At 37.6% G+C, this 17884-nt stretch overlaps 1 protein-coding gene across 1 annotated transcript; it reads left to right on the forward strand.

Annotated features, from left to right (window-relative positions):
- The first annotated feature begins 13140 nt into the window (after window positions 1-13140).
- On the forward strand, window positions 13141-15960 carry LOC113926792 (heterogeneous nuclear ribonucleoprotein K). The gene has a single exon (XM_035728526.1). The coding sequence runs from the start codon at window positions 13318-13320 to the stop codon at window positions 14710-14712; it is 1395 nt and encodes a 464-aa protein (XP_035584419.1). The 5' UTR covers window positions 13141-13317; the 3' UTR covers window positions 14713-15960.
- The last annotated feature ends 1924 nt before the right edge of the window (window positions 15961-17884 follow it).

Consider the following 17884-nt stretch of genomic DNA (forward strand, 5'->3'; position numbering starts at 1 on the left):
TGGAAACCAATTGGCAGCATCTATTAGAATTTTAAATTTTGATGAATAATACCATTTTGATTTGTAAATCTCCCCAACCTTGTATATACTTTCTATGTTCAAGCATGTTAAGCATCGTTCTAGTGGCAAAAAGTAGAAAGAAGTTAAATCTCCAAGAGAATAAGGGTTGAATAAATTTTCATATAAATTTTATATATTCCCACCATGGAATATTATGCAATGATTAGAATAATAGTTGCCATAGTTGCCTGGAGGGATTTCCATGAGGACATGATGAATGAAAAAAGTGAGAAGCAGAGAAATGAATATAATATAATCTTAATTTTGTAAAGCAACAACAAAAATATAACAGTGTCAATTGAGTGTACCTATGCATATAGAGAAAATTACTGAACACTATACAAGTGGTTGTTAACATGTGATACCTGAGAAAGAAGAAAAGTGATGTAGGCAAAAGGAAAGTAAGACAGACAAAACTAAAGACTGCACTTAAGACAAACCTTAATCTATGGCTGTAGTAGACTGCATTGACAAATTGTGCATAATCAAATCATCTTTGAGTTCCTATGATAAATAATAAGTTATCTTTATTATACAGTGCTGAATCCATAACACTGTGTTGCACATCTTTTTCCATGAGATTGGTTTATAACACTGCTGCCCAACAGAAATATAATGTGGGCCACATATATAATATTTTAGTAACTAGATTAAGAAAAATAAAAAAGTAAAATTAATATTTAACCCAATAAACTAAAATGTTATATAAATGTAGTATTTATCAACATAATTAATTAAAAAATTAATGAGATATTTCATTCTTTATTTTTCCTAAGTCTTCTAAATCTGTATGTATTTTATACTGGAGTACATCTCAATTCAGATGTAAATATTTCATCAAAAATACTTATCTATATTTATACCATAAAATTTATGGTTGAAAGATAGATTTATATAACCAAGTCATTCCAACCATACTTAAGGTTTTCCAATGATCAAATCAAGGGTCTTTTTTAATTTAATCAAAAATGTTTTCTGTTTAAAAACTTTTATATCTTAATGTAATTAGGATGTTAGCTGAAGGCCACATTCTACACAATGTAGATTGGAACAGTTAAGCACAGGGCTCTTCTTATATCATTTCACACATAAATTCAACTCAATTACATGTTAATGAAAGGAAGATGTTAGTTGAAGGACCCATTCTACATAGTGATGTTTCAAGCAGTTAAGCACACAGCTACACCCATATAATTGTACATGTAAGTACAAACCAGTTACATCTTAATGAAAGGAAGAATTTTGTGGAATGATACATTCTCCACAGGGTAGCTTCAAAGAGTTAAGCACAAGGCTATACCCATATGATTGTACACATAGGTGCAAAACAGTTACATCTTCAGGAATAGATATATATGTTAGTTGTAAGATGTATTCTACATAAAGAACTTTGAAGCAGTTTAGCATAGGGCTATTCTCATGTACTTCTACACCTATGATTAAAAACACTTATATCTTCATGAAACAAGATGCTACTTGAAGGACAGTTCATATATGGTTCCTGGAGATTTTACGGGTTCCTTTCTTTTGGTCAGTTTTGGTCTTTCCTTACCACTCAAAGAGTCCCCTTCAATATTCTTGCAGGGCTGGTTTAGTGGTCACAGTCTCCTTTAGTCGTTTGGGAAACTTCTGATCTCTCCTTCTTGTCTGAATGATAGCCTTATTGGATAGGGTATTCTTGACCACAGATTTTTCCCATTCAGCATGTTGAATATATCATGCCACTCCCTTCTGGCTTCCCAAGATTCTGTGGAGATATCTGCAGCTAGACTAATGGGTTTTTCCTTGTAAATTAGGGACTTCTTTTGTCTTGCTGATTTTCAGATTTTTTTCTTTATCATCTGTGCCTCCTGGATTTGGATGTTTCCTCCCCTGGTTAGGAAAGTTTTCAGCTCTGATGTCCTTAAATAAACCTTCTGCCCACTTTACTCTCTCATCATCATCTAGGCCTCCTATAATACAAATGTTATTACATTTGATGGAGTCACTGAGTTCCCTAAGTCTATTCTCATGTTCCATAATTCTTCTTTCTTTTGTTCAGCTTCATTACTTTCCATTATTTTATCTTCTATATCACTGATTTGTTCCTCTGCTTCTTCCATCCTTGTGTTTATTACATCTAGTCTGTTCTGAATCTCCGTTATTGTATTCTTCATTTCTGACTCTTTTTTAACTCTTCTATCTCTGCAGGAAGGGCCTCCCTGAAGTCTTCCATTCTTTTCTCAAGGCCAGCAAGAATCCTTATGATTACTGCTTTAAATTCTCCATCTGGCATATTACTTCTACCTGTTTCAATTAGATCTCTGGCTGTGACCTGTTCTGGTAGTTTCATTTGGGATGAATTCCTCCATCTTGGCATTTTGTTTAAGTCTCGGTCTTCTTCTGTGTTTTAGAAAAGCCTATTATGTTTCCTGCTTCTGAGAATACTGGCTTGATGAAGAAGAGGTCATATAGTGTCCAGGGCCTGGTATATCAGGGAGTGTCTCAGATGTGTGCTGTTTACACTCTGCTGCTGTATTTCGGCTGCTCTATCCCTCAGGTCAGTCATCTGCAGAGGTTTTCCTTGCCTAGAGTAGGCAATGTTTAGACATTGGCCAGAGTGTGGCGAGTTTTAATTAGATGTGCTCTCGTCTCCTTATTAAATGAGACCTGATTCTATTTCCAGTAGAACCAAAGCCTTTTAGAACTCTCTGGTCAGGAGATGTGGTGTGAGTGTGGGTTCTTGGTCTGGGGAAGGGGCCCAATGCACTGGGACTGAAACACACTTGAGTGAGAAGGTAAGTACCCTACCAAAAGAAAATGGGACTTGGTTTAAGCAGGCTAGGCAGCCAGTGTGGGTGCTGTGCTGTTTACTGCAGGTGGTTCTGGGCTTATGCTGAGAGGCAAGGGAGGAAAATGATACCCACCAGCTCTTTTGTCCCTGGAGAGGCATCTCTATGAACATCACCTCTCACAGATGTGTTGCAAGAAAAGAAAACAAGTTCTCCCTTGTGTACCTTAGGCATTCCTCAGATGGCACCAACTGCCCCCAGGTTGCTTGCATGCCTTATCTCCAGGAGCAGGGAAGTGTCCTGAGAGCTCTATCCCAGCCAAGTCTGCCAACGTTCAAAACTCCAGTTTGTAAGTACCACAGGTTGCAAAAACTCACAAAAATCAGCCCTTCTCATTTTCCCAGCCAATGGCTTTGGGGAAGTGTTCTCTTTGTGCATTCCTGTGTGCTCCTCTCTCTCCTGCCTTTCTCCACAATCAAGGCTCCCTTCCCTCCAGAGCACCTGCAATCCATTTCTTCCCCAAACCACATCTCCACACATCCTACTTTCTTTGATGGGGCCTCTTCTCTCCCTCTAACAAAGGAGTTTGTTCTGTCAGTCATCAGGTCAATTTCTTGGGTATTCAGAATGATGTGATAGTTATCTAGTTGTGTTTGAGAGATGAGACGAGTCTAGGGTCCTCCTACTATGCCACCATCTTACCTCCTCTTCAAATTAATCAGTTTTAAAAACTTGAAAATTCAGTTCCTCAGTAGCACCAGCCACATTTCAAGTGCTCAACAGATATCTGCAGTGAATTGGACAGCAAAGTCCATTTCCATTATTGCCCTATTCTATCGAGGTATCAATGTTTGCTAGTCTCACAAAACTATGTAGTTTTACCTCTTTTCTTGTCATTGAAATAATTTGCACAAGATTGTTATTACCTATATCTTGAAAAATGTTACAAATTTCCTTAGATAGGCAGGGTTAGCATCTTTGGTGGGGAGAGTAGTATGAGAGAAAGAAGTTATTAAATTTTACAAGGGTTATTATTTATCCAGATTTTCTATTTCTTCATGAATCAATTGTGGTCATTAACAATTGTGAATTTACTTTGTTTTGTTTCTTAAATTCCACTTATGAATGAAATCATATGGTATTTGTCTTTTCTGTCTGACTTATTTCTCTTAGCATTATACTCTCTAGGTCCATCCATCTCGTTCCACATGACAAGACTTCATTCTTTTTTAAGGCAGAAGAATACATGTCCCATACATACACAAACACAAACACACACACACACACACACACACACACACACACACACACACACACTACAGCTTTTTTATCCATTCATCTATCAATGAACACTTAGGTTGCTTCCATATCTTGACTACTGTAAATAATGCTGCAACATTAACATAAACATGTATTTTTGGAATTAGTGTTTTCATTTTCTTTGGGTAAATACCCAGTAGTGGAATTACTGAATCATATGGTATTTCTACTTTTAATTTTTTGAGGAGACTCCATAATGTTTTCCACAGTGGCTGTACCAATTTACATTCCCGACAACAGTAAACAAGAACTCCTTTTTCTCCACATCTTTGCCAACACTTGTTGTTTCTTGTCTTTTTTATTTCAGCCAGTCTAACAGGTGTAAGGTGATATCTCGCTGTGGTTTTGATTTGCATTTTCTTGATGATTAGTGATGTTGAGCATTTTTAATATGTCTGTTTGCCATCTGTATTTCTTGTCTGGAGAAATATCTATTTAGGTTCTCTGCCCATTTTAATTGATTATTTTGGGGGTTATCAGTTGTATAAATTCTTTATATTTTGGATACTAACCCCTTATCAGATATATCATTTGGCAGATTGCCTTTTGGTTTTGTTGATGATTTTCTTCACTGTGCAAAGGTTTTTTATTTTGGTACAGTCCTAATAGCATAATTTTGCTTTTATTTCCCTTACCTAAAGGGACAGATTTAGAAAAATGTTTCTATGACTGACGTCAAAGAAATTACTGCCTATGTTTTTTTATATGCATTTTATGGTTTCAGGTCCTACATTTAGGTTTTTAACCCATTTTGAGTTTATTTTTATGTATAGTGTAAGAAAGTGACCCAGTTTCATTCTTTCTCATACAGCTATAGAGTTTCCCAGTGCCATTTGTTGAAAAGACTGTCTTTTCCCTATTGTATATCCATGCCTCCTGTGTCACACATTATCAGACAATATATGCATGAATTTACTTCTGGGCTCTATACTGATCTATGTGTCTATTTCTGTGCCAGTACCATATTGTTTTGATTACTAGAGCTTTGTACATCTTGAAATTTAGAATTGTGATACCTCCACCTTAGTTCGTTCTCAAGATTGCTTTGGCTATGCAAGGTCTTCTGCAGTTCCTTTCAAATTTTGGTAGTATTTGTTCTAGTTCTGTGAAAAACGTTGGTATTTGGGTAAGTACCATGTGAAATCTGCAGATTACTTTGGTAAGTATGGACATTTTAACAGTATCTATTCTTCCAACCCATGATCATGGAATATCTTTCCATTTGTTTGTATCATCTTCAATTTTTTTTTATCAGTGTTCATTCATGTCACATACTGAAAAATTAAAAGGTTTTCCTATAAGATCAGGAACAAGACAGTTCTGTTCAATATAGTACTGGAAGTACTAACCATAGCAATCAGACAACAAAAAGAAATAAAAGGGGTCCAAACTGGCAAGGAAGAAGTAAAACCTTCACTATTTGCAGATGACATGATATTACATATAGAAAACCTAAAAGACTACACTAAAAAAAAAATTACTAGAACTGATAAATAAATTCAGTAAAGTCAGTAGGAGACCTGGATTTCGTCTGGTCTCAGGAATTCAGCTGGGTAGGGATCAAAACATTCTGAACACCTATGAACTCAACAAGAGATCGAAGAAAAGAATACCAAAAACTCTCTGAACAGAAAAGTGACCACTTTTTGGAAATTAGGACGTACGGAGAAGTGAATCGGAGGCGATATTCGGGGGGATAGATGGCAGGAGAGGGGACCTCCATTGGCCTCTTCTGGCAAGTGATAGAGCAGCGGAGCACAAAATTGGAACTTTTAGAAATCGGTTCCACTAAGGGACGTCGCTCCAGTGTCTAAGCAAGGGGTGGAATCCTAGCAGGACACTGTGGTCTCAGGACCCTCGGGGTCACAGAAAGACCAGGGGCGCCTGAGTGCAGCAGAGCTCCCAGGGATCAGAGCATGGAAGCCAGCTGCAGAGACAGAGCGGAGGAGCGGGCTCTCAGCTTGGGGATGTCATAAACTGTGATACGTGGCACAGTTGGGCCACTGCTCCTCCAGCAGGGACCCAACAAGCAGCAGATCTGGGAGACTCCCCATCCTCCCCCCAGGAGGAGCAGCGCAGGAATGCACCACAGGGATCTGCTGGGTTTGGAGACTCCACACCGAGTCAAGTGCCACAGACAGAAATGCTCGATCACAGGCCGGGTGAGCACGGAGTGTGGCCAGAGACCGGGGAGATGGGAATGACTGACTGATTTCTATGGGGGCGCAATGAGGAGCAGGGCTCCGAGTTCTCGGCTCCTCCGGGACTGAGATTTGGAGGCCGCCATTTTCACTGTCGTCCTCCAAAGCTGTACCGAAAGGTTGTAGGGAACAAAAGCTCCTGAGAGCAAACCTGAGCAGATTACTTAGCCCGGACCCAGCAAGCGGTGCAATTCCGCCTCTGCCAAAGACATTTGGGAACCACGGCAACAGGCCCCTCCCCCAGAAGATCAGCAAGAACCGCTAGCCAAGACCAAGTTTACCAATCAATGAGAACGGCAGAACTCCAGCGCTAGGGGAATACTGCACATAGAACTCATGCTTTTTTCCCATGATTCTTTAGTCTTTCAAAGTTAATTTTTTTAACTATCTTTTTTTTTTAATTTTTCTTTTTCCCTTTTTCAACAAACATCTGATCAAAGCCTTTTTTAAAAAACATTTTTATTTTTAATTTTTAGAGTCATATTCTATCCCTTCATAGTAGTAACTCTTATTTTTGGCATATATATATAAATTGTTCTCTCTTTAAAATTTTGAGATACACTTTCTTCTAACAGATCAAACTATACCCTAAATCTCTAGTGTATGGCTTTTTTCTAGTCTCCTCCCTGATTATATTCTCTCCCCTTTTTTTTCTTTTTTTTTAAATCCATGACTTTCTTTTTTCAAACAACTTCTTATCAATTCCTTTTATAAATTTTTTATACTTTTCATCTTTACACTCATATTCCATCCCTTCAACGTATCAACCCTAATTTTTGTACATATATAAGTTTTCCTTTCTTTAAAATTTTGGGAGGCACTTTCTTCTAAAAGACCAAAATACACCCAAAATCTAGTGTGTGGCACTGATCTATACACTAGCCTGATCATATCTGATCGTATTCTGTTTTTTTTTGTTTTGTTCTATTTTGTTCGTTTTTAACTTTTTCTTTTTCTTTTTTCTTTTTTTCCCTTTCTTTTCCCTTGGTTTCAGGTCATTTCTGATTTCTTTAGACTATATTTTCTGGGGACATTGTTACCCTGTTAGCATTTTTTCTCTGATTCATCTATTCTCCTCTGGACAAAATGACAGCATGGAAAAAATGACTTCAACAAAAAGAACAAGACGTAGTACCAACTGCCAGGGACCTACTCAATACAGATATTAGTACGATGTCAGAACTAGAGTTCAGATCATGATTTTAAGGATACTAGCTAGGCTTGAAAAAAGCATGGAAGTTATTAGAGAAACCCTTTCTGGACAAATAAAAGAACTAAAATCTAAACAAGTCGAAATCAAAAAGGCTATTAATGAGGTGCAATCAAAAATGTGGGCACTAACTGCTAGGATAAATGAGGCAGAAGAGAGAATCAGCGATACAGAAGACCAAATGATGGAAAATAAAGAAGCTGAGAAAATGACAGATAAACAACTACTGGATCACGAGGGCAGAATTCGAGAGATAAGTGATACCATACGACGAAATAACATTAGAATAATTGGGATCCCAGAAGAAGAAAGAGAGAGGGGGGCAGAAAGTATACTGGAGCAAATTAAAGCAGAGAACTTCCCTAATATGGGGAAGGAAACAGGCATCAAAAGGCAGGAGGCACAGAGAACCCCTGTCAAAATCTATAAAAATAGGTCAACACCCCAACATCTAATAGTAAAACTTACGAGTCTCACAGATAAAGAGAAAATACTGAGGGCAGCTCGGGAGAAGAGATATGTAACCTACAATGGTAGAAACATTAGATTGGCCACAGACCTATCCACAGACCCCTGGCAGGCCAGAAAGGACTGGCATGACATCTTCAGAGCACTAAACGAGAAAAATATGCAGCCAAGAATACTATATCCAGCTAGGCTGTCAATGAAAATAGAAGGAGAGATAAAAAGCTTCCAGGACAAACAAAAACTAAAGGAATTTGCAAACACAAAACCAGCCCTCCAAGAAATATTGAAAGGGGTCCTCTAAGCAAGAGAGAACCTAAAAGCAACATAGACCAGAAAGGAACACAGACAATAAACAGTAACAGTCACCTTACAGGCAATACAATGGCACTAATTTCCTATCTTTCAATAGTTACCCTGAATGTAAATGGGCTAAATGCCCCAATCAAAAGACACAGGCTATCAGATTGGATTAAAAAACAAGACCCATCGATATGCTGTCTGCAAGAGACTCATTTTAGACCCAAAGACACCTCCAGATTGAAAGTGAGGGGGTGGAAAACCATTTACCATGCTAATGGACACCAAAAGAAAGCTGGGGTGGCAATCCTTATATCAGACAAATTAGATTTTAAACCAAAGATTGTAATAAGAGATGAGGAAGAACACTATATCCTACTTAAGGGTCTGTCCAACAAGAAGATCTAACAATTGTAAATATCTATGCCCCTAACATGGGATCAGCCAATTACATAAGCCAATTAATAACAAAAGCAAAGAAACACATGGACAACAATACGATAATAATGGGGGACTTTAGCACCCCCCTCACTGAAATGGACAGATCATCTAAGCAAAAGATCAACAAGGAAATAAAGACTTTAAATGACACACTAGACTAAATGGACTTTACAGACATATTCAGGACAACCATCCCAAAGCAACAAAATACACATTCTTCTCTAGTGCCCATGGAACATTCTCCAGAAGAGATCACATCCTAGGTCACAAATCAGGTCTCAACCGGTACGAAAAGATTGGGATTATTCCCTGCATATTTTCAGACCACAATGCTTTGAAACTAGAACTCAATCACAACAGGAAAGTCACAAAGAACTCAAATACATGCAGGCTAAAGAGCATCCTACTAAAGAATGAATGGGTCAACCAGGAAATTAAAGAAGAATTTTAAAAATACATGGAAACCCATGAAATGAAAACACAACTCTTCAAAATCTTTGGGATGCAGCAAAGGCAGTCCTGAGAGGAAAGTATATAGCAATACAAGCCTTTCTCAAGAAACAAGAGAGGTCTCAAATACACAACCTAACCCTACACCTAAAGGAGCTGGAGAAAAAACAGCAAATAAAGCCTAAACCCAGCAGAAGAAGAGAAATAATAAAGATCAGAGCAGAAATCAATGAAATAGAAACCAAAAGAACAGTAAAACAGATCAATGAAACTAGGAGCTGGTTCTATGAAAGAATTAACAAGATTGATAAACCCCTGGCCAGACTTATCAAAAAGAAAAGAGAAATGACCCAAATCAACAAAATCATGAATGAACGAGGAGAGATCACAACCAACACCAAAGAAATACAAACAATTTTAAGAACATATTACGAGCAACTCTATGCCAGCAAATTAGATAATCTGGAAGAAATGGATGCATTCCTAGAGATGTATCAATTACCAATATGGAACCAGGAAGAAATAGAAACCTTGAAAGACCTATAACCACTAAGGAAATTGAAGCAGTCATCAAAAATCTCCCAAAAAACAAAAGCCCAGGGCCAGATGGCTTCCCAGGGGAATTCTACCAAACATTTCAAGAAGAATTAATACTATTCTCCTGAAACTGTTCCAAAAAATAAAAATGGAAGGCATACTTCCAAACTCGTTTTATGAGGCCACCATTACCTTGATCCCAAAACCAGACAAAGACCCCATCATAAAGGAGAATTACTGACCAATATCCTTGATAAACATGAATGCAAAAATTCTCACCAAAATACTAGCCAATAGGATCCAACAGTACATTAAAAGTATTATTCACCACGACCAAGTGGGATTTATCCCTGGGCTGCAAGGTTGGTTCAACATCCACAAATCAATCAACGTGATACAATACATTAACAAAAGAAAGAACAAGAATCATATGATCCTCTCAATAGATGCAGAAAAAGCATTTGACAAAGTACAGCATCCTTTCTTGATCAAAACTCTTCACAGTATAGGGATAGAGGGTACATACCTCAATAACATAAAAGCCACCTATGAAAAACCTACAGCAAATATCATTCTCAATGGGGAAAAAAATGAGAGCTTTCCCCCTAAGGTCTGGAACATGGCAGGGATGTCCACTATCACCACTGCTATTCAACATAGTATTAGAAGTCCTAGCCACAGCAATCAGACAACAAAAGAAATCAAAGGCATCCGAATCGACAAAGAAGTCAAACTCTCACTGTTTGCAGATGATATGATACTGTATGTGGAAAACCCAAAAGACTCCACCCCAAAACTGCTAGAACTCATACAGGAATTCAGTCAAGTGGCAGGATATAAAATCAATGCACAGAAATCAGTGGCTTTCCTATACACCAGAACAAGACAGAAGAGAGAGAAATTAAGGAGTCAATCCCATTTACAATTGCACCCAAAACCATAAGATACCTAGGAATAAATCTAACCAAAGAGGCAAAGGATCTGTACTCAGAAAACTATAAAATACTCATGAAAGAAATGAGGAAGACACTAAGAAATGGAAAAGCATTCCATGCTCATGGATTGGAAGAACAAATACTGTGAAGATGTCAATGCTACCTAGAGCAATCTACACATTCAATGCAATCCCCATCAAAATACCATCCACTTTTTTCAAAGAAATGGAACAAATAATCCTAAAATTTGTATGGAACCAGAAAAGACCCTGAATAGCCAGAGGAATGTTGAAAAAGAAAAGTAAAGCTGGAGGCATCACAATTCCGGACTTCCAGCTCTATTACAAAGCTGTCATCATCAAGACAGTATGGTACTGGCACAAAAACAGACACATAGATCAATGGAACAGAATAGAGAGCCCAGAAATGGACCCTCAACTCTATGGTCAACTTATCTTTGACAAAGCAGGAAAGAATGTCCAATGGAAAAAAGTCTCAACAAATGGTGTTGGGAAAATTGGACAGCCACATGCAGAAGAATGAAACTGGACCATTTCCTTACACCATACACAAAAATAGACTCAAAATGGTTGAAAGACCTCAATGTGAGACAGGAGTCCATCAACATCCTAAAGGAGAACATAGGCAGCAAACTCTTCGACCTCAGCTGCAACAACTTCTTCCTAGAAACATCACCAAAGGCAAAGGAAGCAAGGAAAAAATGAACTATTGGGACTTCGTCAATATATAAAGGTTTTGCATAGCAAAAGAAACAGTCAACAAAACCAAAGACAACCAACAGAATGGGAGAAGATATTTGCAAATGACATATCAGATAAAGGGCTAGTATCCAAAATCTATAAAGAACTTATCAAACTCAACACCCAAAGAACAAATAATCCAATCAAGAATTGGGCAGAAAACATGAACAGACATTTTTCCAAAGAAGACATCCAAATGGCCAACAGACACATGAAAAAGTGCTCAATATCGCTCGGCATCAGGGAAATCCAAATCAAAACCTCCATGAGATACCACCTCACACCAGTCAGAATGGCTAGAATTAACAAGTCAGGAAACGACAGATGTTGGCGGGGATGCACAGAAAGGGGAACCCTCCTACACTGTTGGTGGGAATGCAAGCTGGTGCAGCCACTCTGGAAAACAGTATGGAAGTTCCTCAAAAAGTTGAAAATAGAGCTACCGTATGATCCAGCAATTGCACTACTGGGTATTTACCCCAAAGATACAAATATAGGGATCCGAAGGGGTACATGCATCCTGCTATTACAGCAGCAATGTCCACAATAGCCAATCTGTGGAAAGAGCCAAGATGTCCATCGACAGATGACTGGATAAAGATGTGGTGTGTGTATATATATATATATATATATATATATATATATATATATATATATATATATATATAATGGAATATTATGCAGCCATCAAAAGGAATGAGATCTTGTCATTTGCAACAACATGAATGGAACTGGAGGGTGTTATGTTGAGTGAAATAAGTCAGTCAGAGAAAGACATGTATCATATGACCTCACCAATATGAGCAATTCTTAATCTCAGGAAACAAACTTAGGGTTGCTGGAGTGGGGGTGGGATGGGAGGGATGGGGTGGCTGGATGACAGACATTGGGGTGGTATGTGCTATGGTGAGTGCTGTGAATTGTGCAAGACTGTTGAATCACAGTTCTGTACCTCTGAAACAAGTAATGCAATATATATTAAGAAAAAAAAAAGAAGATAGCAGGAGGGGAAGAATGAAGGGGGGTAAATCGGAGGGGGAGACGAACCATGAGAGACGATGGACTCTGAAAAACAAACTGAGAGTTCTAGAGGGGAGGGGGTGGGGGAATGGGTTAGCCTGGTGATGGGTATTAAAGAGGGCACGTTCTGCATGGAGCACTGGGTGTTATGCACAAACAATGAATCACGGAACACTACATCACAAACTAATGATGTAATGTATGGTGATTAACATAACTATAAAAAAATTTAAAGGGAGAAAAAGGAAAAAGACTCAGAAATTGTTAGCTTATTTTGTGAATTCAAGAAATTTATCTATATGCCTGAATATACAATTCACTGTATCAATTTAATTTTTTAAAAATTTACAAAGTTGTAATAACATTCAACATAATAAAACAAATGTAAATACTCACAAAAAAGAATTGTTCTGAAGAATTTTTGTTCTAAAACCAATTAGAATATGTGCATTAGCTTGATGTGTTTCAAAATTTCAATAGTTCATGATTATGTTAAAATAAAAATATATTAGACCAAATTTTTTATTAGATTAGGCATATTTCTCATCGATTATTTTCTCTCCCTATCATAATGATACTTCACACCTAAAGATTCTATTCATGTAATCTTGTCAGTGAAGTTTCTAAAACATTTTCTAAGAGATTTAAAATATTTATGTATCGGCAGACGCCATTATCCTCTGTTTCTCTGCTGCAGCAACCTCGACGTCTTGCCTACGTCCCTTTTTCTTGCGACCTATAGGCTACTGCAGCACTAGGGTGTCAGTTGGTCCCGCCCAGAACACTTCAGTTCTGCTCTGCAAGGATATATTATACCTGATTGGTGTATCCATTTAATACAAGAAAATGGAAACTGAACAGCCAGAGGAAACCTTCCCCAACACCGAAACCAATGGTGAATTTGGTAAACGCCCTGCAGAAGATATGGAAGAGGAACAAGCTTTTAAAAGATCTAGAAACACTGATGAGATGGTTGAATTACGCATTTTGCTTCAGAGCAAGAATGCTGGGGCAGTGATTGGAAAAGGAGGCAAGAATATTAAGGCTCTCCGTACAGACTACAATGCCAGTGTTTCAGTCCTAGACAGCAGTGGCCCCGAGCGCATATTGAGTATCAGTGCTGATATTGAAACAATTGGAGAAATTCTGAAGAAAATCATCCCTACCTTGGAAGAGGGCCTGCAGTTGCCATCATCCACTGCAACCAGCCAGCTCCCGCTCGAATCTGATGCTGTGGAATGCTTAAATTACCAACACTATAAAGGAAGTGACTTTGACTGCGAGTTGAGACTGTTGATTCATCAGAGTCTGGCAGGAGGAATTATTGGGGTCAAAGGTGCTAAAATCAAAGAACTTCGAGAGAACACACAGACAACAATCAAGCTTTTCCAGGAATGCTGTCCTCATTCCACTGACAGAGTCGTTCTTATTGGAGGAAAACCTGATAGGGTTGTAGAGTGCATCAAGATCATCCTTGATCTTATATCAGAGTCTCCCATCAAAGGACATGCACAGCCTTATGATCCCAATTTTTATGATGAAACCTACGATTATGGTGGTTTTACAATGATGTTTGATGACCGCCGTGGACGTCCTGTGGGATTTCCCATGCGGGGAAGAGGTGGTTTTGACAGAATGCCTCCTGGTCGGGGTGGGCGTCCTATGCCTCCATCTAGAAGAGATTATGATAATATGAGCCCTCGTCGGGGACCTCCTCCACCTCCTCCTGGACGAGGTGGCCGGGGTGGTAGCAGAGCTCGGAATCTTCCTCTTCCTCCACCACCACCACCTAGAGGAGGAGATCTAATGGCCTATGACAGAAGAGGAAGACCTGGAGACCGCTATGATGGCATGGTTTGTTTCAGTGCTGATGAAACTTGGGACTCTGCAATAGATACATGGAGCCCATCAGAATGGCAGATGGCTTATGAACCACAGGGTGGCTCCGGATATGATTATTCCTATGCAGGGGGTCGTGGCTCATATGGTGATCTTGGTGGACCTATTATTACTACACAAGTAACTATTCCCAAAGATTTGGCTGGATCTATTATTGGCAAAGGTGGTCAGCGGATTAAACAAATCCGTCATGAGTCAGGAGCTTCGATCAAAATTGACGAGCCTCCAGAAGGGTATGAAGATCGGATCATTACCATTACAGGAACACAGGACCAGATACAGAATGCACAGTATTTGCTGCAGAACAGTGTGAAGCAGTATGCAGATGTTGAAGGATTCTAATGCAAGATATTTTTTCTTTTTTATAGTGTGAAGCAGTATTCTGGAAAGTTTTTCTAAGACTAGTGAAGAACTGAAGGAGTCCTGCATCTTTTTTTTTTTTTTTTTATCTGCTTCTGTTTAAAAAGCCAACATTCCTCTGCTTCATAGGTGTTCTGCATTTGAGGTGTAGTGAAATCTTTGCTGTTCACCAGATGTAATGTTTTAGTTCCTTACAAACGGTGGGGGGGGGGGGAAGGGCGTGCAAAAACTAACATTGAAATTTTGAAACAGCAGCAGAGTGAGTGAATTTTAATTTTTGTTCATTGTTGGTGGTTTAAAAGAAAAAATTCCCCCCATGTAATTATTGTGAACACTTTGCTTTGTGGTCACTGTAACATTTTGGGGGGGGGGGGACAGGGAGGAAAAGTAACAATAGTCCATTTGTCCCTGGCATCTATTCAGAGCAGTGTGCAGAGTGTAATGCTCTTTTGTAAGAAATGTTTTATGATTTTTAAAATAAATTTAGTGAACCTATTTTGGTGGTCATCTTTTTTTAAGACAGTCATTTTTCAAATGGCTGGATCCCCAACCCACCCCAAACTAAACACTAAGTTTGATTTTCAGCTCCTCTGTTGGATATAAATAAATGCATCTCTTCTTGGACATAGGCAAAATATCTTGGCTAATTCCATTCTGGTGATTTCTTGATGATTTGAAAGTCTATTGCTTGGGAAGAAATTCCATCATACACATTTATGCTTATAATAAGCTGGGGATTTTTTTTGTTTGCAAATGCTTGCCCCTACTCTGCAACAGTTTTCTATGTTAGTAATTGTGAATGGAGAACCAAGGTGGGGAGCAATACTACAAATTGAGTAATGGTATAAGTATAAGTATATGCCAGAAGCCTAATGGCAGCAAGTTTTATTAATCAGAATAATACTTGGTTATGGAAGTGACTGATGCTAAATAAATTCTTCTTATCTTTTATTAGATAATTTTTCACCTATAGACAAACTGTCAGCCTGCTAGTGTCTATTAGTTAAACTTTGTAAAATATATATATATTCTTGTTTTTTTCCAATGTATGCAAATTGAAGGAAAAAGATGTACCATTTCTCTGTTATATGTTGGATTATGTAGGAAATGTTTGTGAACAATTCAAAAAAACGATGAAAAAAGTTCCTGTGGATGTTTTGTGTAGTATCTTGGCATTTGTATTGATAGTTAAAAGTTCACTTCCAAATAAACAAAACTCCCATAATACTAGATTTGATGTGTACCCAATTTGAACAAGGGTTGGTGACTACCTGTAAAATTTGATCAAACGTTCCTCTTGTAAGGAAATACAGTAATCTTAAATTAAAAAAAAATATTTATGTATCTTAGTTTTTGTGTGATTTTCTTAACGTTGTATAATTCAAATTTTTATGTTAACCATCTTTATGAGCTATACATTTTCCCTACTTCTTTTCTATCACTTCCTAATTTTCCTTCCTAGATTATATCATCTATGTGATTGTTTATATGTTGGGGAGATATGAGCAAAAAGTCCTATCTATGAACTTATTTTTCACTTCAGTACTTAGCAAAATGCCTTTTCATGGTATCACTCGCATTTGCTAACTAAATTAATGAATCAATAATCACCAATTCTATTTTCATCCTGTATATTGTGTTTAAAATTCTGGGTTACAGATCCTTTCAGAAGAATCTTTCTTTGGTGAGATCCCTGTAATCAGCTGGTGCCATTTTCCTTCCTCTCCCCAGGGGTCCTAATGAACATTTTTTATTTCTTAGATCATAATAATATCATTATGGTAATAATGGTACCACTTCTTTAGGAACTTTTATTTGGAAAACTTCTGTAGTAATTCAAATATCCTAACTTTCTGTTGATCTTCAAAAGCATCTACTTTTCTAAAACTGATATAGTGACCAAAATGCTATAAAGTTTTGAATATTAATGTATCTTAAGAATATAAAGATAAAATTAACCCATATTTACTTAATTTTGACCTCCAGCCTTTTTTTGTAAGATATTTAAACCACAGAGGATATAAAACCTTTTTACAAGGCCACTCTTGATTTTTAAAGTCCTTTAAGAAAAGTTAAGAGCCAAGACAAACCAATTGCTTCGTTTCTGGCCAGCTGAGCAGGAATAACCAGAGGATGGTCATTAATCATCAACAAATTAGAAAGAAATCACTGTGCCAAGTCAAAGGTAAAATCAATTACAGTGACAATTAAAGTACTCAAACATCAAGCTCAAAGCCCCTGTGGATAATAGACAACCTAATACGACTTTATAGGGAATTCAAGCATAGACTTTTCCATAATGCTGAAATACAAAAGCAGATTTAATGAAAGGATATAGAGCAATAATTGATATGTTAAGAAAAAAAAGCCTCCTATGGCAATAAAGTTGACAGTGATTTGCCCCATTGTTTTACCAATCAATGATTTATATTGCAGAAAGTAGTGGTAAGTACATATTGATTACAGTTCTTTTGCTGCAATCACATCTTTGTGAAGAAAATTCCATGCAGTGTGCTTTGATGTTGGCATCCAGCACCAAGACAAAATAAGTTTGCACAGTGTTACAGAACTAAAGGACAACCTTATCACTTTATGCTGCCAACTGTTTCTTTCTCTTTGCTGACCTTCAGATGAAATCACCCAAGTAAGTCCAGAGAAATGTAGAGTTTTACAGATCTGTACATTTTCCCAGATGAGTTATATTGTTATTCGCAGTTCTCCTACAGTCAACCAACATGAACATTTCTTCTAAAATTCTGAAATAAGGTAAAATTTTCCCCAGTGAGGTCAAGAGAGAGGCAAGGCACTTGTTTCTGCTTAGTTGTTTAGAAGAAGATCAGGAACATTCATATTCAGTTTGTCACAGCTAAAATATGCTGCGACTTTTCTTCCATTTAATCTACCCTATGTAAGCATTTTCCTAAAAGACATAACATTTCAACAGCATTTGGTGAATTTATCACAGATCTGCTAAGAAAATTAAAATAGCTGTAATTCTAGTCTTATTACTGTTTTAGTGACTGATCACAGATTAGTCATTTAACCTTTTTTCTTGTAAATTTTTTAATCTCTAAAGTGGAAAGAAAAGATCATTTCTGTGTATTAAGCAAAGAGGTTGAATAGATACTTGATTCTGGAAATCATCTTAAGATAG

The sequence above is a fragment of the Zalophus californianus genome, chromosome 7 (assembly GCF_009762305.2).
Source record: "Zalophus californianus isolate mZalCal1 chromosome 7, mZalCal1.pri.v2, whole genome shotgun sequence".
NCBI classification, from domain to species: Eukaryota; Metazoa; Chordata; class Mammalia; order Carnivora; family Otariidae; genus Zalophus; species Zalophus californianus.

Bases quoted from the DNA above. Each gene is read 5' to 3' on its own strand.
- LOC113926792 (XM_035728526.1), top strand. From the start codon at position 13,318: ATGGAAACTGAACAGCCAGAGGAAACCTTCCCCAACACCGAAACCAAT.